The following is a 26,286-nucleotide window of genomic DNA, read 5'->3' on the forward strand; positions in this document are numbered from 1 at the left end:
GAGCCCTCCTTGGAGCGGACAGCTTGTTTGGCCGGGCTATCTCCTAGAAATGGGATTTTAATCAGGAACCTTTGATTAAAATCGTTGCTCAGGTCATGGCACACCCCTGTGGGCTGGAGGCATGCAGGGCCAGCTCAGCCTTACAACCAGTTCCTCGGGCTGGTGCAGGGATGGATCTCACAGGGAGCAGAGGCTGTACTCAAGGGGTCCGGGCTGATATTTCCTGCAGGGAATAGTTCCTGGTTCTCCGAGCAGTGGGAGCACTGGGGTCGCTGCCATGCTGTGCAAAGATCCAGGCTGGGACCCGGCTCTGCTGTGCCTGAGCCCCCCATCCACCCCCAAGAAACCCCCATTCCCCCACTAAAGGCAGTGCCCCCGTGCCTTCACACCTGCCCTTGGCAGGAGTGGCTGCCCCGAGTAAGGGTGGGGGTCTTGGGGCAGAGCCAGAAAGGAGGATGGATTTGATGGGCCGAGTCCAGGTGTGGGATGAGCCTGGGCACACAGCTCCCCTCTGGCACAGGGCTTCAGTGCACAAAGATTGGATCGCCCCATGCTCCAGCCCCCTCCCCCAAGAGTCTGTGAATTCTCTGCTGCAGCAAAGCTCATAAGAATGAGGTGACCTTGACAGGTCCATCCGAGACATCTAGAAAGGGCTGGAAGGAGCAGGGGACCCTCCCAAGCTCTTTGGAAAGGGCTGAACTGCGCCCAGCCGGAGGTGTTTTAATGACTGTTTTGGATCCTCGGGAGCCAACCTCCTCCCACTCAGCCCGGGGTAATTCACCTCCTCCGCCGGGCTGCAGGAGTTTTTGACTGGTGGATTGTGGCTGGTAGAACAGGTTCTCCACAGGGAGTTGTCTCCGAAACCCTGGGAGACGTGGATGGCCCGAGCCGCGGGTCCCGGCTCGGAGCCTGGCAGCGGGGAGGGCTCTGGGTTTGCGTGGCACTGCTGGGCAGGGCGGCTCTCGCCCCGCGCTGGCACACAAATCACAGCCCTGCCTGTGTCAGGTAGATAAGGAACCATGTGATGCAGCTGCTGGGGAACCGGTGGCAGCCAGGGTAAAGGTGCACAGGGAAATAACCTTGCAGGGAGTTCTTCCCTCCCTTCTCGGGCAGCAGTGTCCGGGCAGCGCTGATCCCCGCGGCTCCCACGGCACCTTGGCCTGGATGTCTGCTCAGGTTCTGGGGGCTCTCTGAAAAAACCGGGAAGCAGGAATGTCCTTTAGCAGAAGGAACTGGTCCGATCTCTCCAGGTAAGCGCTGTGGATTAATGCTTAACCCTTTTCAGCAGGGAGGGATGAGGGTGGGCTGCTGGTGGCCGAAGGGGCTGGGGGAAGATGGGAAGAGGGGGCAGCTGCCCTGGGAGTGGTGGAGGTGAATGCCAACCCCACGGAGAGCTCGGCGCTACTGGAGTTTCTTGTGGCTGGGCAAGATCAGAGGCGTTTTTGTTTCTGCTGCCCGGGGAAGCTGAGCCAGGCACAGGAGAATTACCTGGCTAAGCATTCTCGCCCCATGCTGGATACATTTTGGGTCTGTTTTGCCTTTCTCTGGGGAACAGACTGTCTGGGCTGTGCCTCCAGACTTGATCTGAGCTGGCTGGGAGCGTTTCCACTCCCCTCATGCCCATGCAGCCCCTGTGTGCGTGTCCTGCTCTGCCCTGCCCTGCCGAAACTGCAGCCCATGGTGCGCTGAGCAAGCCCTGATTCAGCGGCAGCGACTGAACAATCCCTGAGCAATCCCCGCAGCACTGCCTGCTCATTCGGCGTTCCCGAAGAGTGATCCAGAGTAGGGCAGGCTCCTGAGCATCCTGGGGTGGGTCAGGGGCTCGAACGAGGCTGGAGCAAGGTGGGATGAGCCCTGACTCCCTGCAGACCCCAGGAGAGCCCCGCCAGTCTCGGCTGTGAAGGAGCAGTGATGGAAACTCAGAGCCAGGCTGTCCCACAAATCAGAGCAGGAATCCTGGTCCAAGTGGCTGTTATGCTTCTGAGACTTAATTGCAAATCTCAGTACTGAGTGTAAGAAAGGAGAGTTCATAGAATCCCAGAATGGTTTGGGTGGGAATGACTTTAAAGCTCATCCCATTCCACCCCTTGCTATGGACAGGGACATCTTCCACTAGCCCAGATTGCTCCAAGCCCCATCCAGCCTGGCATTGGACACTTCCAGGGATCCAGCGGCAGCCACAGCTTCTCTGGGCAACCTGTGTCAGGGCCTCCCCACTCCCACTGTGAAAAATTTCCTTATTTTAGTTGAGACCCCACTGCTCGAGGGGCCACCAGCTCTCAGCTGCCTCTGCCATGGGTGGGACAGATCCAGAGGCCATTCCAGCCCTGTCCAGATCCATCTCCTCTGAGCCACGGACCTACCCCCACATCAGCCCAGCTGGGTCCTGCACCCTGTGTGCTTCACAACCCTGGAAGGCATTTCCTGAGCTCTCCTGAGATGAAGCAGTACTGAAACAGCAGAAATGTCAGAAATCTCTGCACTAATCATTGACAGGGTAGGAGAGGACAAGGCAGGGACACTTGCCAAAGATTTTACTCATCTCTTTGAGTTAAAAAAAAAGGTAAGACAGTGAAAAATAAATCTCTCTTTGAAAAGAGGAGGGAAAGATTGGCAGAGCAAATCCATAGCCTGATGGGTGAATTGCTTAATTACAAATAATGAGGAGCTGCCTGCAGGTAGTGCCAGGTTTTGTGCTGCTTCAAAAAGAGCCACAGTAATTCAAGGCAGGAAAAGACCATTTTCACTTCGAAGGACACCGTCCGTGTAAAATCAAAGAAGTACCCGGTCGTTATGAGGATTTAGCCCGGCATTAGTGCTCTGTGCTGTCACTGCTTGAGGGACAGGAGTGCAGAGGCACCGGACCTGTGTCATCCCCAGCCGGGACCTGGCTGGGGATGTGCGCGCAGGGATCGTTGGCCCGGGGCTGTGCAAGCACGGCTGTGTGCACACGGGCACGGAGCGGGGCCGTCCCACTTGGGGATGCTCCCTGGACACATCCCAGCCCTCCCAGCCCTGTCTCTCCCGGTACCAAGCGCGGCATCGGAGACCTCCTGGAGCTCCCCAGCCGTGGGTCCGATTGCTGTCGGGGCTGTTCGGCTGTGGGGTCGGCGGGAGGGAAGGGCACAGCCCGGCATTGTCCCTGTCCCCAGCCCTGAGCTCTCGGCCAGCTCCTGTGCCCCCGCCGCGCTCCGCTGGCTCCGAGCAGGAAGAACAGAAGCCGCAAATGCTCGCGGGGGGTAAAGCGGTTTAATTTATGACCGGCTGAGATTACTGAGTAACTCGGAGCCCGCCGCGAGTCCCCGCGGCCGCGCTCGCTGTAACTTTCGCTAAAAGTCAAATTCATGGTAAAGCCTGAGCCTGGGTGACGCTGGCCGGAGCTGGGATGAGGTCCCGGGTTGAACCCTGCGCAGGGAGGCTCTGCTGGGGCGCCGGGAGCTCCGTGGGGTTCCCTGCAGTGTTTGTGGCTGATTGAGGGCTCGTGTTGGGGGAGATGAACCTGCCTCAGAAAAGCTTCGTACAGCCAATAAAAATGTTTTCCAATGCAGTTCATGCACTGGCACAGAGGGTGGACAGGTTTGGCACAGAGAAAGGATGGCAGAGATGGTGTTTTCTAGACAACTTTTTATTCTGAGTAGCATTTTATTAATAAAAAAAAAAACAGAAAAAAATAAAAAAAAAAAAAAACAAACAAAAAACCCCTCACATAGCCAAAACCAACCAAACAAAAAATTCAAAACCATAAAACTCCCCCCCAACAACCCACATTTGGCTTATGCAAAATAAAATGCTCAAAGATTATTCCAAACCGTGTCTTTTTGGCTCAGTCTGTGATTATAAACAATTCCTAGTCCAGGCACATGCAGGGGGGAAGAGGAGCCCTGCCAGCGCCATCCCCAGGCAAAGTCTCTTAGCAGTTGCCTCCAGCCTCTGATACTTTTGCATCTGAGGCTTTTTGCTCTATAAAAATTAAATTGCCATCGCCACTACTTGGTTTTGGCCTAAAATCTTGTACCATAGTGGTTACCCCTCCAGTTTGTGTGGTTGAGGTCTGTGTGGTAGCTCAAGGGTCCTGGTCTGACTGAGGTACAGGTTCAATATTCTTCCCCCGGAAGGTTTTCTTAGGGATTCCCTTGAAATGAGTGTTCCCTCCACCAGGAGAAAATAGGAGTTGGGAAGTCAAGTGCTTGCTTTGCGACTGACCTGCATCAGCTGGATGGAGTGAGAGCACTTTGGGATGCTTGGCTCATGCAGGCATTACTCTCCTCCAACACGATGACTTTTGTCACCCCTTGGCCTTGCCCAGGGTGTAGCAGTTCCTTTCTTGTCTGGCACCAGGGCTTCAGGGTGCTCATGCAGCACACAGCCTCCCCATGTCCTTCTTGTGTTTGCTCCCAAACAGCCTGGCCAGGCAGAGGACCCTGGAGGATGAGGAGGAGCAGCAAAGAGAGCGCCGGCGAAGGCACCGGAACTTGCTGTCGTCCACATCCACGGATGAGGAACCTGCCAGCCCTGTCAAAGACACCAGCCCAGCTGCCAGCAGGTCTGTGGGGTCCTGACCTTGCTCCTGACAATGAGCCCTGGCACCTGCTGCTGTGGTCGGTGGGAATGGCTCCTGGCTGAGGGAGGGCTCAGCTGTGGGAAGAGGTGTGCTCCAACCAACAGCCCTTGGGAGGAGGGAATGGGCTCCCCAGGAGGAGCACAAGGTGGGGATATATCGGGTGGGCTCCCCATGGCACAGGAGCAGGAGAGCTGGGGGAGGGCTGGTGCCGGGGCCGAGCTCAGGTGAGTGCTGCAGGTGGGATCTGCAGCACGCAAGGGGTGCCCAGCTCTGCAGGACGGGAGAGCAGAGCAGGCAGAGCCTGGCTGGCTGTGCTGCCCCTCTGAACCTCACAGTGACGCTGTGGGACCTTTGCTGAAGTGGGGAAAACCTAAGGTGTTTCAAGTGGTGCTTCCAAAGTCCCTGGCTGGGAGCTGGGATTTGGAGGTGCTCTGGGACCAGGCTGCCCTTACATAACCTGACCCACTCTTTAAATTGATCCTGGAAGTGTCCAGTATTTGGGTGGTTTGTGTCCACAGTGAGACTCCCACTCCAGAGGTGTTTCTGTGTTTTGGATGGGATGGAGTTAGGATGCTTGGGTTGGATATGGGGTGGATGGGGGCTGGACGTGACTAAAATGAACCAGGTGGGAAGGACAAATTCCTCTTCCCTAGTGCTGACAGGCTGGCCATGGCAATTCAGGAGGAGGGCAAGTGTTATCCCATCTCCTTCCCAGTCCTGGGGGTGTGCAGACACAGCCTGCCAGGTGTCCTTCTTCCCAGACCTTGTGCCTGCTTCCCCGGGGGGAAGGAGGGGAAACAACTTTTCACAGGTTCTGTTGGGACTGTGGGTGGACCTGCCGGAGCAGATTGACTTGCAAACGACACTTCCCACTTAAAGTTGCTGGGATTTTTCTTAGTCCAGTGAAGAGTCACCACCACACTTCTTATCCAGCAGCAGACCCAGCACACTGCTCTGAGCCTGGATCTCCTTGGCACAGGACTTTGTGTGTGCTGGTGTCCTGGGACAAGGCTGCAGAAATGCTTCATCTCTACTACTACTACTACAAAAAAAAAATATCAAACTTTTTCTCAGAAAGCTGAGCTTGGGTTATGGGTATGAGAGTGGCTGCAAGCTCTGGTCTGCAGGGAGGACTCCAGGATGTTGGTAGGATTTTTATGTCCCTTCCCAGAGCCTTTTGCCTCACTTGCAGCATGAAATCCACCCATCTAGCCCCAGATGCTAAGGTTGTCATCCCTTCTTGTTCCTGTTCCTAGATCTCCATCCCTGCTGAAGCCGCAGTCTCTGGAGGATGGGGAGGAGCAAAAGCCCTCGGAGGTGCTGAATGCACAAGAAGGGAGAAGGACGAGGTGCCTCCCGCCTGTGTGTGAAAAACTGAGGCAGGAGAAGGAGGCAGGGGTGGAAGAAAGCTGCCCAGAGAGAGGGCCACAGCCCTGGGGGAAGCAGGAAAGCAGCCGGGCTGCAGAGCGGGCTCAGGAGGCAGCTAAGGGCAGAGGGGATCTGCCAGGAGACAAAAACCTGGAGCCAGCATCTGAGAGGAAGGTGGTGGTGAGGGCACGGCTCCAGGACAAAGACCAAGGAGTGTGGACTCCTCGGGGGGAGCAGAGGAAGGAGGCGAAGGAACCACCAGAGGTGGGGAGCTGCCGGCTCCGGGAGGTGAAGATTCTCACCAGGGTGGGAAACTGCAGCACAGAAGAGAAAACCTCAGCAGTGACCTCATCTCCAGAGCAGCAGGTGAGCAGGAATGCATGGGGCACCAGGCCTCGGGGGGAGAGGTCCTGGGTGCTGGGAGGACCAGAGAGAGGGACAGCCCAAAAGTACCAGGAGGGAAATGGTACCTGAAGGATTTTGGAGAAGGTTTTTCTGAGAGCTGCAAACCATGAGGTGGTGGACAGGACACTACCTCCTTGCCCTCCCTGGTCTGTGCTGTTCTGATCACCTTCTCCAGCAAGTCCCTCTGATTGCCATCACGGTGACACTGAAGGGCTGTTTGGGACTCTGTATGTCTGAGACAGAAAAGGTTTGGAGGATTTTGATCTCAAACTCTGGCCTCCAGCCCCGTTCCTACCCCGACTGCTCAGTTCCTGCACCTCAGTCTTCTCTGCAGGGATGCATCTCAGGTCTCCTTTTTCCTCAGCAGCCATCCAGGAATCCCTCAAAGCAGGTAATCCAGCTGTCCCCTCCCCAAGATGAGCCTGCAGAAAAGCCAGACCCTTCTTCAACTCATGTCACCTTCAGCAGCTCCATCCGACGGGCCAGCCCACGAACCGTCTCCTTTCGGGTAAGAGCTAAAGCAGGTGGAGGATTCCATTGAGGCAGTGAAGGATGGGAGGAAGGAAGGATTGCTTTGGATTCTGGGTTTTGTGGACAGAGCCTGTTCCCAGAAGTCTTTTTAAAATTTACCCTTGGTCTGGGCACTGGAGTCCTGCATCCCTCTTCCTCCTCATTTCCTTCTCTGTGTCTGAGTGAAGGCATGTGAGGATGAACATGTCCAGTTCATCCACTTTGTTCTGGCCAGAAAACTCATGGGAAGTGATGAGAAAACAGGGAGCTCATTGTCCTCAGAATTTTCAGAGCTACAGGAATTACCATCCACCTTCCAGGCTTTCCAGTCTTATGTGAAAGCACAGGATAAAAACAACATCCATCCTCCTCTCATCCCATGTTACAGTCTGAGAATATATTTAATTTCAAAAGATATCTCTGGAATAAAGTGATTGAAGAGGCTGGGAAAACGAAGAACAAATCAAGATCATCACTGCTGTGAGTCAGGGCTGACTAGCTACACTTGATTGACTTCCATGAGGCTTTATTGGGAATAAAACTGTTACCACTGTAAAGTGTCTGTAGTCTGGGGAGTTTTGAGATGAGATAAACTCTGGTGTGGGTGCAAATGGAGCTTTCCTGGGGGAGATCAGTGATATAGTGTCTCCCATGCTTATCTTGGATAACCAAAGTTCCCTGCGGATCTCCTCTCCTTGTGTCTTCCAGATCATCTCCAGGAACCAGAAAGAGAGCCAAAGCCCTCTCACAAGGAGGTCAGTACCTCTCATCGTGTTGCTTTGGTCCTGCTGGGCAGGAATTGCCATCCTCTGTTTTCCAAGGGAGGAGGAGGTGATGGGGCCTGACAGACCTGGTACAGATCTGCCGGACATTGGTCCCCAGGGTGCTGGACTAGGTGGGCAGTGATGCTTGGCAGGGGACAGGACAATGTCCAATGTGCAGCTTGCATCTGAATGAGATCCTGGAATCACAGAACCATTTGCATTCCAAGGGACCCTAAAGATCTCATTCCAACCCCTGCCATGGGCAGGAATATCCTCTGCTCTCTCAGGTTGCTCCAATATCCCCCAGAAAGCTCCCACTGTCTCCTAAGTCATGTAGTTCCATGTTGGTGCTTGTGTCTGCCCAGATCCAATCCATGGGGACATTAAAACAGGTCCATGAGCAACCTAACCTGGCTTTGGTGACCAGGTCAAGGGATCCTCCACCCTTCCGTGGGCAGGTGCATGCTGTAGGCAGAGCCACACTGATATTGGGGGCAATGCAGTTCAGAGCTGGCAGAGCTGAACCCACGACAGGCTGAGGAGCTCTGAGATATTTCAGTGTTCAGTGTGGCCCTGGAAAAGTGGTGACACACAGAGATCTTGGTCATGAGCAGGGAATGGACTGCTTGGTTCACCTGGCAGACAGATGCAGGAGTGCCTGAGTGGGACAGGGCCTTCTCCTGCCAAGTGCAGCTCTCCTAGACCATTGGTTGAGTCCCAGGAGATCCTGAGGGGGCTGGTTTCAACTCTTCCCTCTTCTTCACCAGTGCGAGTCTGAGGATCCCAGGCAGCAATAGCACCATTGGGGAGAAGCTGGAAAAGTACAACTCGGCGGTGCAGGTACCAAAGGACTTTGGCAGAGCCAGGCACGGATGGGAGGGATGCGTGGGGAGACAGAGGGGGTAGCCTGGAATCCAGTGAGGAGGGGAGGGCTTGAGCTGAACCAAATACCAGAGCTGATGGGGATGAAGGAGATGGTCCCAGGCAGGAAAAGGAGTTGGCCTCAGGGTTTTAGGAGGGACCCTTGGAGAGGGTCTGGGGATGCTGCATGGTCCTGCAGGGAGATGTCCTTTGAAGAGGATCTGGAGATGCTGTGGTCCATTGGGGGAAGCAGTGCACAAGGCTGTGAGCTGGTCAGGGGGCACCAGATCCCCAGGGGCTCAGAGTGTGAGCCAGAAGCTGGACTTTGCTTTTCACCCCTCGGGATGCAGCATGGCCCTGCTGACACCCCTCTCTCTCCCAGCGCTCGGAGGGGGTGAAATCCTCCGTGCCTGTCCAGAAGAGTCGCCTGCTCTCCTCGGAGGGGGTGGCGAGCAAGCGCAACTTCTTCGAGGGAAGCGCTCCCAGCAAGGCGGAGCCGGCGGCTCTCAGGAAGGTGAGGCAGGGGCTGCGCTGAGCGGGGACCTCCGAGCGGCTCCTGTGCTGGGGCAGGCACCGACTGCCGGACAGATCGTCCCCTCTTCGGATACCGGGCTCAGCCTGGCAGGCTGCTGCAGGGACTGGTGGGAGCTGGGTGCCAGGGCTGCGTTTAGGCACAGGAACTGTCCCGGCACTGTGGAGGTTCCTGCCTGGCGCTGGAATTTGAGGAGCTGGGATGGAGCCAGCGTGTGGGCTGGGCTCTGCCTGCTGCAGCTCCGCTCTGTCTCTCTGTGCCCTGGACACTGGGCCGGGTTACATTCGTGCAGAGGGAGAACTACTGCTGTAATCCTGGTGTCCCTCTCTGTGCCACAGGACAGCCTGAAGATCCCAGGATCGGTGACATCCCGCATTAATCTGTGGATCAGCCGAGCTCAGGAGCCTGCCAAGGAGGAAAACAGCAAGGTACCAGCTTGTGTCAACCTCAAGTGAGAGCCCTAAGACCAGGCAGTCTCACAGGACATGGTGCTGCACCTCGGGGCTGGGTTGAAGGGTGGATGAACCCTTGGCTAAAGCTATTAAAGGGTTTGAGAGCAGTTTAGCCAGATTTGGAGGTCTCAGGGCAGCAGGGCCACCATGATGAGATATCAGGGCTCTACTTGTTGCTGTGTCCTGACTGTGAGCCCAAAATTCCCAAGATGACTGATTCCAGCCCTTGGTGGGTTTAGGAGAGAGCAGGAGCTCCCATGGGTGCATGTCCCAGGACACGCAGGGGTACCTGACCTCGCAACCCTAGCATGACCCCATCTCTGCCATCCTATCTCCTCTGTCTGGATGAGCAGCTCTGCCTGGAGGCCAATGGGAGAGGAGTTGTGTGCTCAGCCCTTCAACTCTGAGTGGCTTGGAGACTGTGTGTGCCTGGAGAGGTCCTGGTGCATGAGGGATCTGGTGTCATCTACACAATATCTGCATATAAACCAACCCCCAAAACTAGGGGGTCTTGTGGCTGTGGGTGCAAAATGCCCTGCCAAGGGGACTCAGAGGTTATGATTTGACCACTGTTACTACTCCCTGGACAAGTGTGCAAGAGAGGGACGAGACAGCCTTTGGCCCCGGAGTGGTTTGGTGTTCTTGGAAAGGCGGGGCTCAGCAGGTCTTGGGCAGGTCTCACTGCTCGCAGTGGGGAGGGCTTTGGCCACTGCTCAGGGCAGCCACCTGGCTTATGAGGCACAGCTTCAATCCAGCCCTGCAGCCAGGGAAGGTGAGTCCAGGCTGGGGGATCAACACTGCCCAGATATGTCTGTGCCAGGCAGCTGTGCCAACAAAGGGTTTGCTCCTGGGGAAAACCTGCAGCTCCTTGATCAGTTCTTCTTTAACAGCACCTGCTCCACTTCTGTGGCTGGAGCTGCACTTGGCTTTGAGGGTCTCCTAGGTGCAGGATCCCAAAGCTGGCTGGTCTTACCTGGACAATGTGTGCTTCGAGCTTTGGATACAGTCAGACCAAGGCAACGGTGCACACGATGCATGGGGAAGACTTTCTCCTGTCACTTCTGACTCTCCTGTTTGCAGGAAATCCGGAGAATCAACAGCCTGGCAAAGCGAGACATCTGGATAAAGCAGCCTGGAGACACGTCTGGAGACACCAAGGTAATTATGGAGCTCTGAAACCTGGTACATCCTCTGAGGCAGGGGCAGAGGCAGAATATGGGGGGAGAGGGGACGTGGGGGTCATCAGGACCCTGTGACTTTGGGGAGTCAGCAGGAAGGGACAACTGGAGGCATTTGTAAGGGAGAGAAGGACTCTGGTCTGGCAGGTGAAGAGACATGGCCTGTGATAGGATTTAGATGATGCCTGTTTGTGCCCTTTCCTGCTGGGGACAGCCTCTGTCCTGGTTAAAGCAGCTGCATCTGGGGGCTTGCAGCCTCAGGCACAGCCTCAGTGGTTCCCACTTTCTTTTCCAGTTGCAATAATACCAGCTGTGGTATCAGACCATCTGGGAAAAACTGGTTTGCTCTGAAGATCAAAGCCCAGCCCTACCCAACCATCCAGAAGCCACTGCCATGAGTCCTCTGTGCCATGTGTGGGTGCAGCCCAGGTCATGGGGCCCTCTGCTTGTGGGATGGGAAGGAAGAAGCCTGGAAGAGTCTCCCTGTGCCCCCAGTCCCCACTCACTGCCTGTCTGGGGATGTCCAGGCCTACAGGCTCCCTGCAGATGCTGAAGGCAAACTCCCGGCTTGTTTGCCCACCACATTTTGCTGTTCTGCTCCTGATCTCTGCCTGTGCCCTGGAACTGCCCTGGCAAAGGGGATCCCACACACAGCAGCTGGAAGATGTAAGTGGGGTGAGAACCTGCCTGGCCAAGGGAGTTCCAGCTGCACATCCATGGACCATGTTCATCCTTGCTTCCTGGGGCAGGTGGGACTGGCAGGTATCACCCCTCTGCCAGGCTGTCGCTGCCAGAGTGACCCAACCAGAGGCTGATAATCATGAAGTCACATGAGTGCTCACGGAAGAAGGGGGGACTTAGCCCTGGTGTTTCCTTCCACACATAGCTGAACCAGAGTTGTCCTTGTCCCTCCCATCCCCTGCCCCTGCAAGCAGTGACCCTCCAGTGATGCAGGGAGGGGCCATGGCCACAGTCTTGTCTGGGGAATTTCATGGAGCCGAGTGCCCTGTGCTGGGCCTCATTTCCCTCTTGCCTTTCCTCCTGAGCCCTTTGCTGTGCAGCCCCTGATCCTGCATTCCCTGGGCTGCTGAGCCCATCCAGCAGAGATGGGGGATGCTTTCTCAACACCTTTAGGGTGGCTTTATGGTGCCATGGGCAAAGGGCTCAAATTCTCCTACTGGGGCCATTTTTTGGGGTTGGGTTGCGCTTTGACTAGCCACTGTGGTGACAAATTCAGTGTGAGAATCTGCTGGTGCCCCTGGAGCTGATCCTGCTTGTTTGGCTTGGGAAAGGACTTTGGTTTCTCTGTGCTTTTTTTTTCTAATAAAAGTTGCTCTTTCTAAGACATTCCTGGTCCCCTACTGCTGGTCTGGGACTGGAAACTGTTCCCTTCCCTTCTCCCGAAAAGGGAAAAATAGGGAAAACCCCAAATCAAATGTGTCCTGGGGGGTTAAAAACAGACTCTTCCCTTCTCAGTGCAGCATCCCGAGCTCGGAGCAGCGGCTGAGGGAGCCGGGTCGGAGCTGCCTGGCAGGGTCTGCTCCTGCACTGGTGACAGCGCTGCCTTATCAGCGTCCCGGCCCCGGTGACAGCTGGGCTGGCTTGTGTCAGCCCCTCGGGCGCTCGCGTATCTCGGCCCGGAGGGTTTAAAATAGCAAATCTTTAAGGCCACACAATAGCTTGGGCTTATATGGGCTCCTGGGGGGGAAGGGGGAGCGGCGGAGGGGGCCAGGGCCGCGGCTGCCGAAATAGCAGCTCACAAGTGTTGCATTCCTCGCTGGGCGCCGGGCACATTCCTGCGGCGCTGCCCGCCCCGGGGTGGGCGCTGGAGGCCCCTTAAAGCCTCCTGCCCCAAAGAGCCTTTCCCAGACCCCGCCGGCTCCCCGCGCTCCCCGGCAGCACCGGCGCTCAGGTACGGCTGGGGCGGCGCCCGCCCCGCCCGGGGTGGGGTGTGCTGGATGCAGACCCGGGAGGGAACCGGCTCAGGGTTCAGGGTGCCCCCCGGCCGCTCTCCCTGGGGTCTTTTGTTCCATGGAGGTGTTCCCATGCATAAAGCACCAGGACTCTCTCCGGCTGATTTACGATTTGTCTTTTGAAGCACCTTGATGGGTGCCCAGGTAGCTCGGGTGGATTTTGGCTGCCCTGGTTCCAGGGAAGTCTCCCAGATCCCCGTTCCCTGCTCGTCTGCAGGGGACCGCAGGGACGTGACGCCCACGGCCAGCCTGGCCCTGGATCTCTGGCAGCCCAGGGGGTGGGTTAGTGGTGGGATGCTCCTGTACCCTGTCAAGCAGGACTGGAGCAGGGACATGACCCATTTCTGGAGCAAACGGTGGGAAAGGAGAGCTCCACGTCTGGGCAGCCTGGAGGAAAGCAGAGGATTAACTCAGCCCGAGATCTGTGAGCAGCCAGCCCTGAGCTAAAGGATAGGGGGATTTTGAGGAGTGTGAGGAATAACTGGATTGTTTAATACACAGCAAATTCTGGGAGATTTTTTGTAGTCAGTGCAATATTTCCTCTTTATGTCTGCTGGGTTCTCCTAATTCTACCAAATCAACATTTCCAAGCTTTAATGAAAATGTTGATGCGTTTCTGTGCAGAGGATGCATAAATATTTCCTTGAGCCACTTTTTCTCTGTGTACACTCTTAACAGTGCTGGATTTGTTGCTATTCCCTCAGCTCTGTGGCATCTAATGGTGTCTGAAGGAGGAGGGCAATGAGAATGTAGGAAGAGGCTTTCACACTGTTGGGTCTGGGAACCTCTTCTCTCATGTCATGAAATGGTAGTGTGGAGCCTGGGTTACTCAGAGGCCACACAAATGATTTGGCCAAACTTGGGGCATCAGGACCATGCTGAGCCTGGGGGGGCAGTGGGAACTGATGTTTGTGGGGAAGCAGAGATCCTGGGGATGGCGCTGGAAGGGGTGCTTAGAGCCAAGCCCCAGACCCATTGCAGGAAAGGAAGCAGTGATGGAAGGAGCAGGCAGTGACCCCAAGCTAGAGGGGGCTGAGTTCTGCCTTTGTCTCCAAAAAGCACCTTGTGAGTAACAGTGAGATTAGAAACCTTCTGGAGCCTTGGTTATGCGTGGTTATTCCCCTCCTGGAATGCCCCTTTCCCGTGCCTGAGCATTCCAACCCTGGATCCAGCATCTTGAATAAGCACTCCTGAGGCCTGTCCTACCCATCCTGGGTAATAAATGCTCGACAGATGTAGCCAGGAGCAGTTGTTCCCAGACTCTGGGCAGCAGGAACAGAGAAGCCTTGCAGCTCTGGGAACAGGTGGTTCAGCACATGGAAGTTATTTCCAGAGCTGCCTTGCATCGTCCTGTGGCATCTTAACCCTGCTGAGGGCTGGCAGAGCAGGGAACAGGGCTGGGCTTGGGGCTGGGGCTCTGGGCTGCTCCAGGATGCCCAGGGATGGGGCTGGTGGGTGCAGTGCTGGGTGAAGGTCAAATGAGGTGAGGTGATGAGCAAAGTCCTCCTGAGCACAGCTGGGAGGGAGACAGATGTGCTGAAAGATGAAAGGCTGTTTCTGCAGAGGTTTTAGCCCTAAAACCAGGGCTAAATTACTAAACCAGGCTGTACATTATTTCTTTTAGTTAACAGGGGAGAAATGCTCCTGCTGAACCCAGGCTGCCCCTTTCCCAGCAGTTCTGCACTTGAAGGGCTGGGCTGGGAGGGTTTGCTGAGGCCTTGTGCTGTGCCTGGTGCAGGGCTGTAAGTCTGAGAGAAGAGATCGTCTCTGAGCTAAGAATAGTCTGGAAGCAAAACAAGCTGAACACTGCAGTGGGGTGATTTTCCTGTCACCTGAGCAAACACAGCCCCTGAGAGGGCTGGGCCATGGGGGCTGAGTGCCCTGGACATGGCTCCTGACAGAGTTATCAGTGTGACAGGAGGCTGTGTCAAATCTCCTGCCTCCTGTTTGGGGCAAGTTGTGATCCTGGGACAGGAGGGGGGCAGGCACCTTATCTCTGCTGAGATAACGCTGTCACAGCCTGGCTGGGGACAGCTGGGAGCTCCAAGTGCTTTGGAGAGAGGCAGCATCTCTGTGCCCCTGTCCTGGTGCTGAGGGACAGGCTGTGCTGGCCCTTATCTCACTTCTAACCCTCACTTTTTTCAATCTGCCTCAAACTCTGCCAGGGAACCAGGAATGTCAGACACAGAGGAGGTCACCGAGGAGTATGAACAGTAAGTGGGGTGGTTTTAACCCCCTTTCTTTCTCCCTATTCCTATTTTCCCACTGCAGCATTGCTTGGAAGTGCTCTTGTTACCCCAGCACCCACCAGCCTGTGCCTGTGGCCCCAGCCTGTGCCCCTCTGCCTTGGCAGTGCCTGACCCCAGTAGTGGAAATTTGTGTTGGGAGCTGTATCCACCCCTATGGGCAGGACAAGGATAGTTCCTACATTAAAAATGCTGCACTCTAAATCTGTGAGACAGAGATGGGAAAACCTGAGGCTGCCAATCTGTTGCTGATGGGGTCCTGCTGCCACATCCAGAGCATCAATCTCCAAAGTCCAGATCTGAGAGAAGCTTCAGCTGATGGAGGCTGCTGGGCCAGGAGGCACATACTGGAGAGATGGGGATGGGGTCATAGGGGTGAGCTTGAACACAACTCCACTTCTCATCCACCCGCAGAGAAATGGGACCTGAATTCTCTGGTGTTTCTGTGCCACATCAGACTGATATGTGTCACCAATCTGTGCCCCTGGGACAGGCTGTGCATCTCCCCCACACTCAGGGAAGGACCTGGGGGCAAAGGTGGGATGTGAGATGCTCCCTTCTGGGATTGCAGGCCAAGGTCACCCATTTTCTCATGCTGCAAAATGGTGGGGTGCCCTGACCAGTGTCAAAGTGCCAGTCCAAACCTTCAGCTCCTGTTCTCCACAGCCTGCAGGGTGACCTGGGCCTTGTCCCTGTCCCCAGTACCACCTGACAGCCACACAGCAGCTGCCCAGAAGCCCTGGCCCTGTGCTATAAGAAAGGGGAGCCAGCCTCAAAGAAATCCCAAAATCACCTCAGCCTCACTTGATGGGCCCTGTTCCAGCAACTCAATGTGACTGTAAATTCCTGTTGTGCTTTGCAGGGAGCAGGAAGGTAAGAGGACATGGAGCACCTGCAGCTGCCCTGAGGCCAAAAACTGATCAGAGCAACTCCAATAACCTGAGGCTTCTTCTCCTTTTCTCTGTCTGTGCCCTGTGTGCTCTGTGAAGAGGAGTGCGTGGAGGAAGGTAGGAGTTACACTTGCAAGGACCAAAATCAAAATGCTGGGGCCTCAGTGTTTTGCTGGGGGATTTGGGGATCAGCTCCTGGGCTGCAGTGGGCAAATCATGTTCAGAAAAGGCAGATGTGACCATGTTTGAGATGCCTACACCTGAAACATCAGTAGGGTAAAAACCAGTCTGAATTTTCTCAGGATCTCTTTTGTCAGTGATCCTTTGACTCAAGCCAGGACCGGCAATGCTGGACATGGGTGCTGGCAGAGGTGTGATCCCAGTATCCTAAAGGGAGCTGGAGTCTCTGCTGAATGTGTGACACTCATGCCCAAACTCAAATTTCCACCTGCCTCAGCTTGATGGAGACACAACCCTGGCACAGGAGCTGGGCTGGGCTGGGCTGGGCTGGGCTGGGCTGGGCTGGGCTGGGCTGGGCTGGGCTGGGCTGGGCTCGACTGGGCTGAGTCTCTGGCTGCTCCAGGACGCTGCCAGGCAAAACACCCGAGTGTAAAAGCAAAGAGAGTTGCAGGGGGAAGCCCCTGTAGTGCTCCAGTCCTCATCTCACGCATGCAAAAACTGTGGCACCCAACTAATCCTTGTGCTTATTCCTTCCCTCCTCCCTGGCTCAGAAGAGGAAGAATGGATAGAGGAAGACGATGGTAGTTATTGCATTTTTGATTATTTCCTCTCTCTGCTCTTGGGAAAAGTTGTGGGTCGATGTGTTCTGCCTCTCCCCAGTTGGGGAATGGTTTTCTTTCATTCTTCCACTTCTCTCTCTTCTTCCTGCAGTCCACCCATGCCTTGCTATGCTGTGTGTCCATCCTCTGTCTGTGCCTTGTCTCTTATATCTGCCAGCCATGGTTTGCTGTCTTTGCTGTCTTCTTTTTCTTCCCTTCTGTGGTATCACCATCCCCAGGGCCTGCAGGTACAGCAGGTACAACTCTGGCTGCACTGAAGGAATCCTATGGGGAGGCTGCTCCCTCCAGTGGAAAAAGGCTCCAGCAGTGTCACAAATGCGATTGAGAGGGCTCCAGAGGCACCTTCTCAGCCACTTCTGGAGTTCAGTGCTAGAGCAGAGCAATAGAAATCCCTCCTTCCTTCCTGTGGTGTGAGGGAATGGCAGAATGAGAGGGGATGAGGGACAAGCAAGGAGGTGGCGAGAAATCCTTCACTTTCATTAATTTTAGGGGGTTTTGCCCTGATGAGCACTGAGCAGCCCTTGGGTAAGGTTAGCGAGGAGCCCTTTGCTTCCCAAGCTGGTTCCTTTCCTGCAGCTGCAGCTCCCCCGGGTCTGTCTCGGCTCTGTGCCACAGTTATCCCAAACCAGAAGCTGCAGGGAGCCAGGGAACAGCACTGCTGGATTCACCCTGCCCCTTATTCCACAGGTCAGGAAGAGCAGGTAGAGGAGGCGGAGGAGGAGACCCAAGAAACCAAGGCAGAAGGTGAGTGGGACTGCGCCATGAAACTCCCATGGCTTGGCTGGGCCATGGTCTGCTCCAGGGCGTGCCAGGTGGGGGCTGGGATGTCCCAGTGTGGCTGTGACAGGGGGACATCAGCACAGAGGGGCAGCTGTCCCCCAGATCTGGTGTGCAGTAAAGGGGTGTCAACCTGAGATGTCCTTCCCTGCTCTGTCTGGGCCCTACAAGCATGAGGACAGTGGTGTTTGCTGCTGGTGGCTGTGTCCAGCTCTCTGAAATAATGCCAAAAATGGGCTGAGCCTGTTTCACCAAGGGGTCCATTACCTTAGAGGGGGTTTCCAGAGCTGGGATTGAGCTCTGATGTGTCTGATCATCAAGAGAGCACATTTCATGAGGTGGCTTTAAGGCATAGTGTATGACCCTGTGCTGTCACTGCTGCTGGGGCAGGCTCACATCCCGGCTGTGACCCCGAGTCAGGGTGCTGGTACCCCTCTGTGCTGGGAGATGTGACTGCTCTCAGCCAGGGGTGCTCATGTTCTTAACATTGCTTTTAAACAGAACAAGAAGATGAAACGAAAGCAGCAGGAGAAGGTAAAGTGGGAGTAGAGGGGAGATGGATTTGGCCATTCCAGTCATGATCCCTGTCCCTTGAGACACTGGGCCCTTGTAACCGAGTTTTGTGCTGAATTTACTTGCTGCCAAAGGGACAGTTGTGGTAAATGGGGGAGAGTTGCCCTGGCCACATCCCTCAGCAGGACCAGGGCAGCAGGAAGGATGGATTTGTGCTGCCTCAGGCAGAAATTCACCCAAAATACAGTCGGAGAGGGAGGTATTGCTGCTTTTCTAGCCTGAGCTTCTGCAAAACTTGTCTGGATTCCTCCTGGAGAGGATCTGGGGTTCTCCTGACCACCCTGTGAGTGACGGATGTCCCTCAGGGACCTGATCTCCCCCCGTTCATCCTGCAGTGATGAAGCTGGAGTTTTAAGTGGGAACAAGCATGGGAAAGAGGGGAACAGCTGCCCCACAGTGTCCCTGGGCAGGACTGGCCACGGGGACACAAAGCATCGTGTTTTGCACAGGTGGAGAGGGAGACCGAGAGCAGGAGCCTGGGGAAGGTGAAGTATCACCCTTGTTCCTTCTGTGTGATTTCGGGGGGTGCCTGGTGCTGCTCTGCTCAGCCAGCAGCACCAGCTGCTGCCTAGGGCACAACGTGTCCTCCGGCACAGGGCTGGCACCTCACTGCTGGGGGATGGTCCCTGTGAAGCCCCTGCTGCTGGGAGAGAGGGAGGGCTTGACTCAGGGGAGGGGTTGGGTCAAGGTGTGACAAGAAATCCCTTGGTGACGCTGACCTTGTCTTTCTGTCCTGCTCCTGGGACCTGTAGGTGAATCGAAGCCAAAACCCAAGTAAGTGTGGCAGGGTTTTCCCTGGGGCAAGGTCCGAGCTGTGCTAGAGGCTTCATGTAGCAGAGCCTGGTCCATGAGGGGGAGGGCACAGGGAGCCTCCAGAGCATGGAAGCAGGGTGGGATTGAGACATGGAGAGAAAAAGGGAGAGAAACGGACAGCAAAACACAGACCATGAAGGAGACCCCAAGAAGGAGGTATTTAGGCAGTTCTAAAGCATTTTCTGAAGTATGCTCCTTAGGAGAAGCTCAGCTGCCCTGTGACCCTGCAGGTGGCAAAAGAGTGTGCGTATGTGTGTGTGTTTTTGTGTGAGCACCCAGCCTGGGACACAGAGCATGAGACACATTTCCAGGAGTGCCAGCATTCCAGTGACTGAGGGAGCGGGACTGTGAACTATTGCCAGAAATCTGGGGGTTCCTCCTGGCCCCCTGAGATGCTGCAGTGCGGCAGATCTGCCCTCAGCCATCATCCCTTCATCCCTTTGTATCCCTGCTGAGCATCTCCTGCTCTCCCTCAAGCCCCACAGGATGAGAGGATCCAGCTGCCTGTGCCAGGTCACACCGCAGCACATGGTGCCCTTTGGGGGAAGTGATGGATGGCTGCCAGCTCAGGAGGCCTGGCAAAGGGCCCTGGCCATGTTGTCTGCAGCTTGCAGAGTTATTCCAGTCTGCAGCTTGCAGAGTTATTCCAGCCATGCAGGCACCTTGGAGTGTTTCCTGGGAATGCCACAGGTTTTCCTCTGTGGCTGCCCAGCTGGCTGCTCCAACAGGATGCATTGCACTCTCTTTCCTCCAGCTCTGCCCACTTTGCATCTCTGCGGGGATCAGAGGGGAGGGTGGGATGGGTGAAAGGCACGTGCTGTCCCAGATCTGCTGCAGCCCCATCGTGCTCTGGCTCCCCTTCCATTGCAGGGTCTTCATGCCCAACCTGGTGCCTCCCAAGATCCCAGATGGCGAGAGACTGGATTTTGATGTAAGTTTTGCCCCCCAGTTCCCACCCTGGGGGTGCTTCCTTCCCATTGTTCCCCCTCAGTGTCTGGCAGCCGCTGGAGGCTCCAGCTGTTTGTGTCCGGTGCAGGACATTCACCGCAAGCGCATGGAGAAGGACCTGAATGAGCTGCAGGCCCTCATTGAAGCCCACTTTGAGAGCAGGAAGAAGGAGGAAGAGGAGCTCCTGTCCCTCAAGGACAGGATTGTACGTGTTCAGCCTTCTCCTCTCTGGCTATTGCCACCCTGTCCCTGCGGACACTCAGCCACTGTCCCTTCCCCGCAGTCCTGGCAGTCCTGGGACATCCCTGACCCTGCAGGACAAAGCCTGAGGGTTAAGCCCCTGTGCCTGCAAACCATAAAATTCCCTGAGCTGGAAGGGACCCACAAAGATAAGCCAATCCAACCCCTGCCTTGCACAGATACCCACCAACAATCAACCAACCACCTACAGTCCCACCCTGTGCATCCTTGGGAAAGGTGTCCAAACACTCCTGGAGCTCTGGCAGCCTTGGGGCTATGACCACTCCTTGGAGAACATGGGCGGTGCCCCAGCACCCTCTGGGGGAAGAACCTTTCCCTGATACCCAGCCTAAATCTTCCCTGGCACAGCTCCAGCCCTTCCCGTCCTGTCCCTGGTCACTGGGATGCCCCTCGTGTGGCTGCTGTGGTGCTGCGCTGCCTGATGTGGATGCACCTCTCCCCGGGGTCACTGTCCCCAGGCTCCCTTGAGGCTCTTGGGGTCAGGGATCTGTCCTTGGAACAAAGAGGATGCAGAGTCCCTGCGGTGTCCAAGCCAAGGTCCCCTCTCTGTGCAGGAACAGCGGCGAGCGGAGCGGGCAGAGCAGCAGCGGATCCGCAGTGAGCGGGAGAAGGAGCGCCAGGCCCGCGTGGCCGTGAGTGTCCTCTGGAAATGTGGTTTGGGATGGGTTTGGGGAGTCTGGGGACACGAGCTATGTGTCCATCCATGCACTGATGACCGGCTTCTCACCCTGGCAGGAAGAAAGAGCTCGCAAGGAGGAAGAGGAGGCACGGAAGAGGGCAGAGGAGGAGGCTCGGAAGAAGAAGGCATTCTCCAATATGCTGCACTTCGGCGGTTACATGCAGAAGGTGGGACCCTTCCCAAGGCGGCTGTGATGGAGCCACTGCTGCTCCTGGGAATGGGCTGACCTCATCCAGGTGACAGTGTGGGGTTTACAGGCAGGAGAAGGCAGGGAACTGCTCTTGGGTCAGGGGTTACAGGGCCAAAGTGAGCTCAGAGCTGCCCTGAGCTCAGCTCTGCTCTGCAGATGTGCAGCTGCAACCTCACCTCAGGGACAGGGATGGGGACAAGGACAAGGTGTCTTGTTCATTATTGCCAAAATGTCCCTGGGGACTCCATGTGCTTCCAGAGTCCCAAAAGCTGAGGGTGTTGGGTGCAGAACTGGGGATGGGGAGAGCAAAGGCTGGGCAGACGTCCTTCTCTCCAGTGGACTGATGGTTTCCTCAGTCAGAGAAAAAGGGTGGGAAGAAGCAAACGGAAAGGGAAAAGAAGAAGAAGATCCTCAGTGAGCGACGGAAGCCCCTGAACATCGACCACCTCAGCGAGGATAAGCTGAGGTAAGCACATGCTGCAGGAGGGATGGCCAGGGTAGGAGCCCTGTGCTGGGTCCCAGCTCCTGGGCAGGATCCCGGGCTGGGGACGGCTCCCTGGGGCTTCCATCCGAGGGGGATGGCACAGCTGGAGATGGGCTGTGACACCCCACGGGGACACGGGCTTCAAGGCTGTGCAGGGCCACCGTGGCCAGGCTGCGGTTGATGGCACCAGCCATCAGAGGGAGCCAGGGTCTCACAGGTGAGACAGGTGTGTCCTGAGGAGCCAGGGTCCCACGGGTGGGATGTGTGTCCCTATATGTACTGACCTCCCACATGACTCTTGTCCTGGATTCACTGCCTGGAGAACCCATCCCTGTCTGGGAGCCTCCAGAGCCCCATCCCAGGGAACAGGTGAGGGGTTGGCATCAGTGCCCCATCCCTGCACTGAGCTCCTTGGGAGCCACGGCCCTTCCCTGCACTGTCCCCAGCCAGCTCTTCCTGCAGGGACAAGGCCAAGGAACTGTGGCAGAACATCCATGATCTGGAGGCTGAGAAATTTGACCTGCAGGAGAAGTTCAAGCGGCAGAAATATGAGGTGAGCCCCAGGGCCTCTGTGATTTGTGCGCCCTTCATGTTCCTGACTGCTCCTTCTGCTCCCCAGCCAGGAGATGAGCTGGGGTGTGCAAGGGATCTCCCAGCTCCTGCGGATGTCTACCTGGCACCACTGCAGGGCAAGCAAAATCACAGGCCAGACAGAATGGAGCTCTGAGCAACCTGGGACAGTGGAAGGTGTCCCTGCTCATGGCTGGGGGTGGAGTGAGAGGAGCTTTAAGGTCCTTTCTAAACCCAGCTAGCCTGGGATTCTGGGATTCTAAACCCCACAGAAAAACTGATGGGGGAAAAAAGAACGCAGTGATGCATCTTCACCCAGTCCTTGTACTCAGCCTGGGGCATCTTGTCAGACCTCACCATCCACCTGCAGTTTTTTCTTGCCAGACCTCACCATCCACCATTTTTTCTTGCAGATCAATGTCCTTCGAAACCGCATCAGTGACCACCAGAAAGTGTAAGTTGCTGCACATCCCTCCTTCAGCTCCTGTTCCTCCAGCTCCCTGCTCCCCAGTTCCCTCCCTATGGACTTCCCTTCCTAAACCACTTCCTCCCTTTCCCCCTCCTGCCTCTGGTCTTGCTGGTGCCTGGCATTCCTGGACCTGCAGGTCTGTCCCGGGGACCTCAGCCCCTGCCCTTCTGCTCCTGACAGACCTCCATGGCCTCCCACTGTCATCCCAGACAGCTTCACCCTCCCCATCCCCTCAGCAGGGGATAGACCCCAGGGAGAATCTAATTCTGCATGGGAAGCTTTGTGTCCTGTGGGGTCCTTCCAGACTCCAGTCACCCCTGCAGGGGCTCTGCCCAGCATCTCAGGAAGCTGCTGGAGGTTCCAGCTAGTCTAGTGGGTGAAGTCCCATGGGCTATGGAATTTGTGCAGGCCCACAAGGCCAGGGGAACCCGTCCCCATGCCCATGTTGCCTGCATATGGCTGGGGAACTCTTCATATGAAGGTGGAAGAGGGTTTTTAACTCCTACTCCCAGGAGCACACTGGTGCTCTCACATCCCCATCCCACTTCCCCCTTATGTGGGAGGTGCTCAGCCCAACCCAGGTGTCAGGGGCAGCATCTCCCACCCACTTACGCTACATCTCTCTTCTCTCCTGCCCCACCACGGTGTGATCCTACAGCAAAGGGTGAGTACAGGCATTTCTGAGGGCTGCATGTGTTCCTGCACAGGTGCTCTGTGTGTGTCCCTGCACATGTCCTCTGTGAGTCTCAGTCCATGTGTGTTGCAGGGACACCAGGACCCCAGGGCAGCAGCAGGGCTCAGGGATGAGGCAGTCCCAAGGACTGGCAGCCAGAAATGCCTTTCACTGCCCACCCAAACCCCCTCCTTCTCTGTGCTGCTCGGTGCCCAAGCAATGCCTGCTCCCCTGTACTGGTTAAGGGGAATGATGGGATGGGTCCTGAAAGATCCTGAAGCTGCTTTTACCCCTCTGCAGCCACAGATGCAACTTGTCAGTTCTTCTTGGAATGATTCTTGGAGGGGGGAGAAATGTGGGAAGGAAATGGTGGATCCTTAGAATCGCCTGGCAACTGCATGAGTTTGTTCCCAAGGCACTTTGACTCAGGTCCCAAGATTTAGCTGCGGCCAGTGAAGACCTTCAGCCCCCCAGGGCAGTTTTCAACGGGAAAAGGCTGCAGGACCACTGACAGCACTCACCTCATCCTCCTTATGTCGTCACTGATGCTTTTTTGCACGTGCTTTTCCTCTTCCCTTGCAGATCCAAGGGTGCCCGTGGGAAGACCATGGTGGGCAGCCGTTGGAAGTAGAGGTTCAGGGGGAGAAGAGGCCAAGCCCCAGGTGCCGTGGTGGCTGCACTGAGCCCTGGCTGCAGGAATGGGGGTTCCGGGGGGCAGAGGTCTCATGAAGTTCCCATCTCCACCCTCCAGTGGTCTTGTGTCTGTAAATAAAGAGGTGGTGAGGGGGTGCAGGTGTGGTCTCCATCCTGAGGCTCTGACCCCAGAGGACACAGCACAGCTTGAGGAGTTGCCTACCTGCTCCCTGGGCTTTGAGAGGTCACAGCAGCCACCCAGGACCTCCCAAGTAACTGTCCCTGTGCCTCCCAGCATCATCTCAGCAAAAGTCCTTGGCAGGTTTGGTGACCGATCTCAGTGGTCTGAGCTGCTTTTCCTGCTGCACTTTGGGGCAATCCTCGTCATGGTCAACTTTTGTTCTGATTTTGCTGTACCAGAGAGCCCCACTCACACCTCTCTGGTTACAGCTGGCCCTGTGGGACACCATGGACAGTGGCATTGCTTCCAAGCCTCTCGGCCCATAGAATAGTCACTAATTCACCTTCCAGGCTATTTCCGTTCCTATTTGTAGCTCTTGCTAAAGGCTCTGACCAGTGTTTGCCTCCTCTGCATGTTACTGACAGCATGCAGTGAAGCCTTGAAATAAAGCCGTGTGGTGAGGCTGCTCCTCTGCTTTACGGGGCAGATCTCCTCCATCTGGCTGGGAACCTGCAGCATTGCAGAGGTGTGCTGTCCCTGGGGACATATCACCAGCAGACCCCCCCAGTGTTCCTGGTGGATCTGGATCTGGATCTGGATTGGCAGCCAGTCCAAGGCGCCAGAGGTCCTGGAGGGCTGTTATGCTGCCCTATTATGACAACCTGTCCCATGCTGTTGATAAACAGCATCTGAGAAGGCTTTCCCAGAGCAGTGGGGATGGGAGGATGTACAGGGTGGTGGATCTTGTCCCTTGGTGAGAAGTTTTGTGTCCCCCTTGCTGGGGCTGCCTGTCCTCCCCATCCCTTGCCCAGTGATGTGGGAGTGTCCTGCAGGTTTCTCCTGTGTGCTCCTGTTGGATGAGGATTCATTTTCCCTACTTCAACACGCACCACCGGGTTTTGGGGAATAAGGCTCCGGGAAGCTCTGAATCACTGAGGCACAAGTGGAGGACAACCAGCTCCCCACCACCTCTCTCCTCAAAACCGAGGTGTGGAGGGCAAAGGGGAGAAGCTGGCTGGGGTGGCAGTGCTGGAACGTGAAATACCCAGAGGGTGGCTGAGTGATGGTCCCGCAAGTGGCATTTCCAGCCTGCCTGATGCATGGCAACAGGAGACAGGAGCGCTCCGGACAGCCAGCTGTGTCTGCTTTGGCAAAAATCTCACCTTTTGCAGGCCCTGAAGGTCCATTGTCCCGGCTGCTCCGGCAGGCGGAGCCAGGGCCGTGCTGGTGCCCGGTGCCGCAGAGCAACCCCGCCGCTCTGCCCGTCCCTGGAGCCGGCAGCGCCCAGGGCGGGGACACCCGGGCACTCCCTGCTTCCCACAGCGCTGCCTGTCCCGGCACCTCCCGGCTCCGCTCCAGCCCGAATCCCTGCGCCGGGCCCGGAACCGCCCGGCACCTCCCCCGTGCGTGCTGGCACCGCCGGGGCACCGCGGCTGAGTCAGCGCACGGCCCGGCCCGGCCCGGCCCATCCCGGCCCATCCCATCCCGTCCCGTCCCGTCCCGGCCCGGCCCGTCCCGTCCCGTCCCGTCCCGGCCCATCCCATCCCGTCCCGGCCCATCCCGTCCCATCCCGTCCCGTCCCGGCCCGGGCCGGCCCGGCCCATCCCGTCCCGTCCCGGCCCGGCCCATCCCATCCCGTCCCGTCCCGGCCCATCCCGTCCCATCCCGTCCCGTCCCGGCCCGGCCCGGCCCGGCCCATCCCGTCCCGTCCCGGCCCGGCCCATCCCATCCCGTCCCGTCCCGGCCCATCCCATCCCGTCCCGGCCCATCCCGTCCCATCCCGTCCCGTCCCGTCCCGGCCCGGCCCATCCCATCCCGTCCCGGCCCATCCCGTCCCATCCCATCCCGTCCCGTCCCGGCCCATCCCATCCCGTCCCGGCCCATCCCGTCCCATCCCGTCCCGTCCCGGCCCGGCCCGGCCCGGCCCATCCCGTCCCGTCCCGGCCCGGCCCATCCCATCCCGTCCCGTCCCGTCCCGTCCCGTCCCGGCCCGGCCCGGCCCATCCCATCCCGTCCCGTCCCGGCCCGGCCCGGCCCGGCCCATCCCATCCCGTCCCGTCCCGGCCCATCCCATCCCGTCCCGGCCCATCCCATCCCGTCCCGGCCCGTCCCGGCCCGTCCCGTCCCGGCCCGTCCCGTCCCGGCCCGTCCCGTCCCGTCCCGGCCCGGCCCATCCCATCCCGTCCCGTCCCGGCCCGGCCCGGCCCGGCCCATCCCATCCCGTCCCGTCCCGGCCCATCCCATCCCGTCCCGTCCCGGCCCGTCCCGTCCCGGCCCATCCCATCCCGTCCCGTCCCGTCCCGGCCCATCCCATCCCGTCCCATCCCGGCCCGGCCCATCCCATCCCAGCCCGTCCCGTCCCGTCCCGTCCCGTCCCGGCCCGGCCCGTCCCGTCCCGGCCCGGCCCATCCCATCCCATTCCGTCCCGTCCCGGCCCGTCCCGGCCCGGCCCGGCCCGTCCCGTCCCGGCCCGGCCCATCCCATCCCGGCCCGTC

The 26,286-nt window shown here is 57.2% G+C and overlaps 2 protein-coding genes across 4 annotated transcripts; both read left to right on the forward strand.

Annotated features, from left to right (window-relative positions):
- Window positions 1–1,197: 1,197 nt before the first annotated feature.
- On the forward strand, window positions 1,198–13,051 carry LAD1 (ladinin 1). The gene is made up of 12 exons (XM_062509582.1): window positions 1,198–1,250; window positions 4,403–4,543; window positions 5,818–6,295; window positions 6,699–6,842; window positions 7,553–7,599; window positions 8,376–8,448; window positions 8,852–8,983; window positions 9,340–9,429; window positions 10,534–10,611; window positions 12,108–12,216; window positions 12,489–12,543; window positions 12,730–13,051. Exons 1-12 carry the CDS (start codon window positions 1,213–1,215, stop codon window positions 13,049–13,051), a joined length of 1,707 nt encoding a protein of 568 aa, XP_062365566.1. The 5' UTR covers window positions 1,198–1,212.
- Window positions 13,052–14,779: 1,728 nt separating this feature from the next.
- Window positions 14,780–23,608, forward strand: TNNT2 (troponin T2, cardiac type). Of its 3 annotated transcripts, XM_062509382.1 has the most exons (17): window positions 14,780–14,817; window positions 15,713–15,723; window positions 15,840–15,857; window positions 16,472–16,501; window positions 17,228–17,284; window positions 17,819–17,851; window positions 18,340–18,375; window positions 18,643–18,664; window positions 19,574–19,634; window positions 19,740–19,856; window positions 20,467–20,544; window positions 20,648–20,758; window positions 21,138–21,247; window positions 21,728–21,818; window positions 22,249–22,289; window positions 22,963–22,968; window positions 23,560–23,608. In XM_062509382.1, the coding sequence occupies exons 1-17, from the start codon at window positions 14,780–14,782 to the stop codon at window positions 23,606–23,608; spliced, it is 909 nt and encodes a 302-aa protein (XP_062365366.1). The 3 variants fall into 3 exon arrangements, with proteins under 3 accessions (XP_062365366.1, XP_062365364.1, XP_062365367.1); XM_062509380.1 differs by lacking the exon at window positions 16,472–16,501 and having other exon boundaries at window positions 17,156–17,284; XM_062509383.1 differs by lacking the exon at window positions 16,472–16,501.
- The last annotated feature ends 2,678 nt before the right edge of the window (window positions 23,609–26,286 follow it).

The sequence above is a fragment of the Cinclus cinclus genome, chromosome 27, assembly GCF_963662255.1.
Source record: "Cinclus cinclus chromosome 27, bCinCin1.1, whole genome shotgun sequence".
Taxonomy (NCBI): Eukaryota; Metazoa; Chordata; class Aves; order Passeriformes; family Cinclidae; genus Cinclus; species Cinclus cinclus.

What these genes read in the sequence shown, in the direction of transcription:
- LAD1 (XM_062509582.1), top strand. Translation starts at nt 1,213, where the DNA reads ATGTCCTTTAGCAGAAGGAACTGGTCCGATCTCTCCAG. An exon ending in AACTGGTCCGATCTCTCCAG is followed by an intron (nt 1,251 to 4,402) that starts GTAAGCGCTGTG and finishes GCTCCCAAACAG; the next exon opens with CCTGGCCAGGCAGAGGACCC. An exon ending in ACCAGCCCAGCTGCCAGCAG is followed by an intron (nt 4,544 to 5,817) that starts GTCTGTGGGGTC and finishes TCCTGTTCCTAG; the next exon opens with ATCTCCATCCCTGCTGAAGC.
- TNNT2 (XM_062509380.1), top strand. Translation starts at nt 14,780, where the DNA reads ATGTCAGACACAGAGGAGGTCACCGAGGAGTATGAACA. An exon ending in AACGAAAGCAGCAGGAGAAG is followed by an intron (nt 17,852 to 18,339) that starts GTAAAGTGGGAG and finishes TGTTTTGCACAG; the next exon opens with GTGGAGAGGGAGACCGAGAG. An exon ending in GAATCGAAGCCAAAACCCAA is followed by an intron (nt 18,665 to 19,573) that starts GTAAGTGTGGCA and finishes CTTCCATTGCAG; the next exon opens with GGTCTTCATGCCCAACCTGG.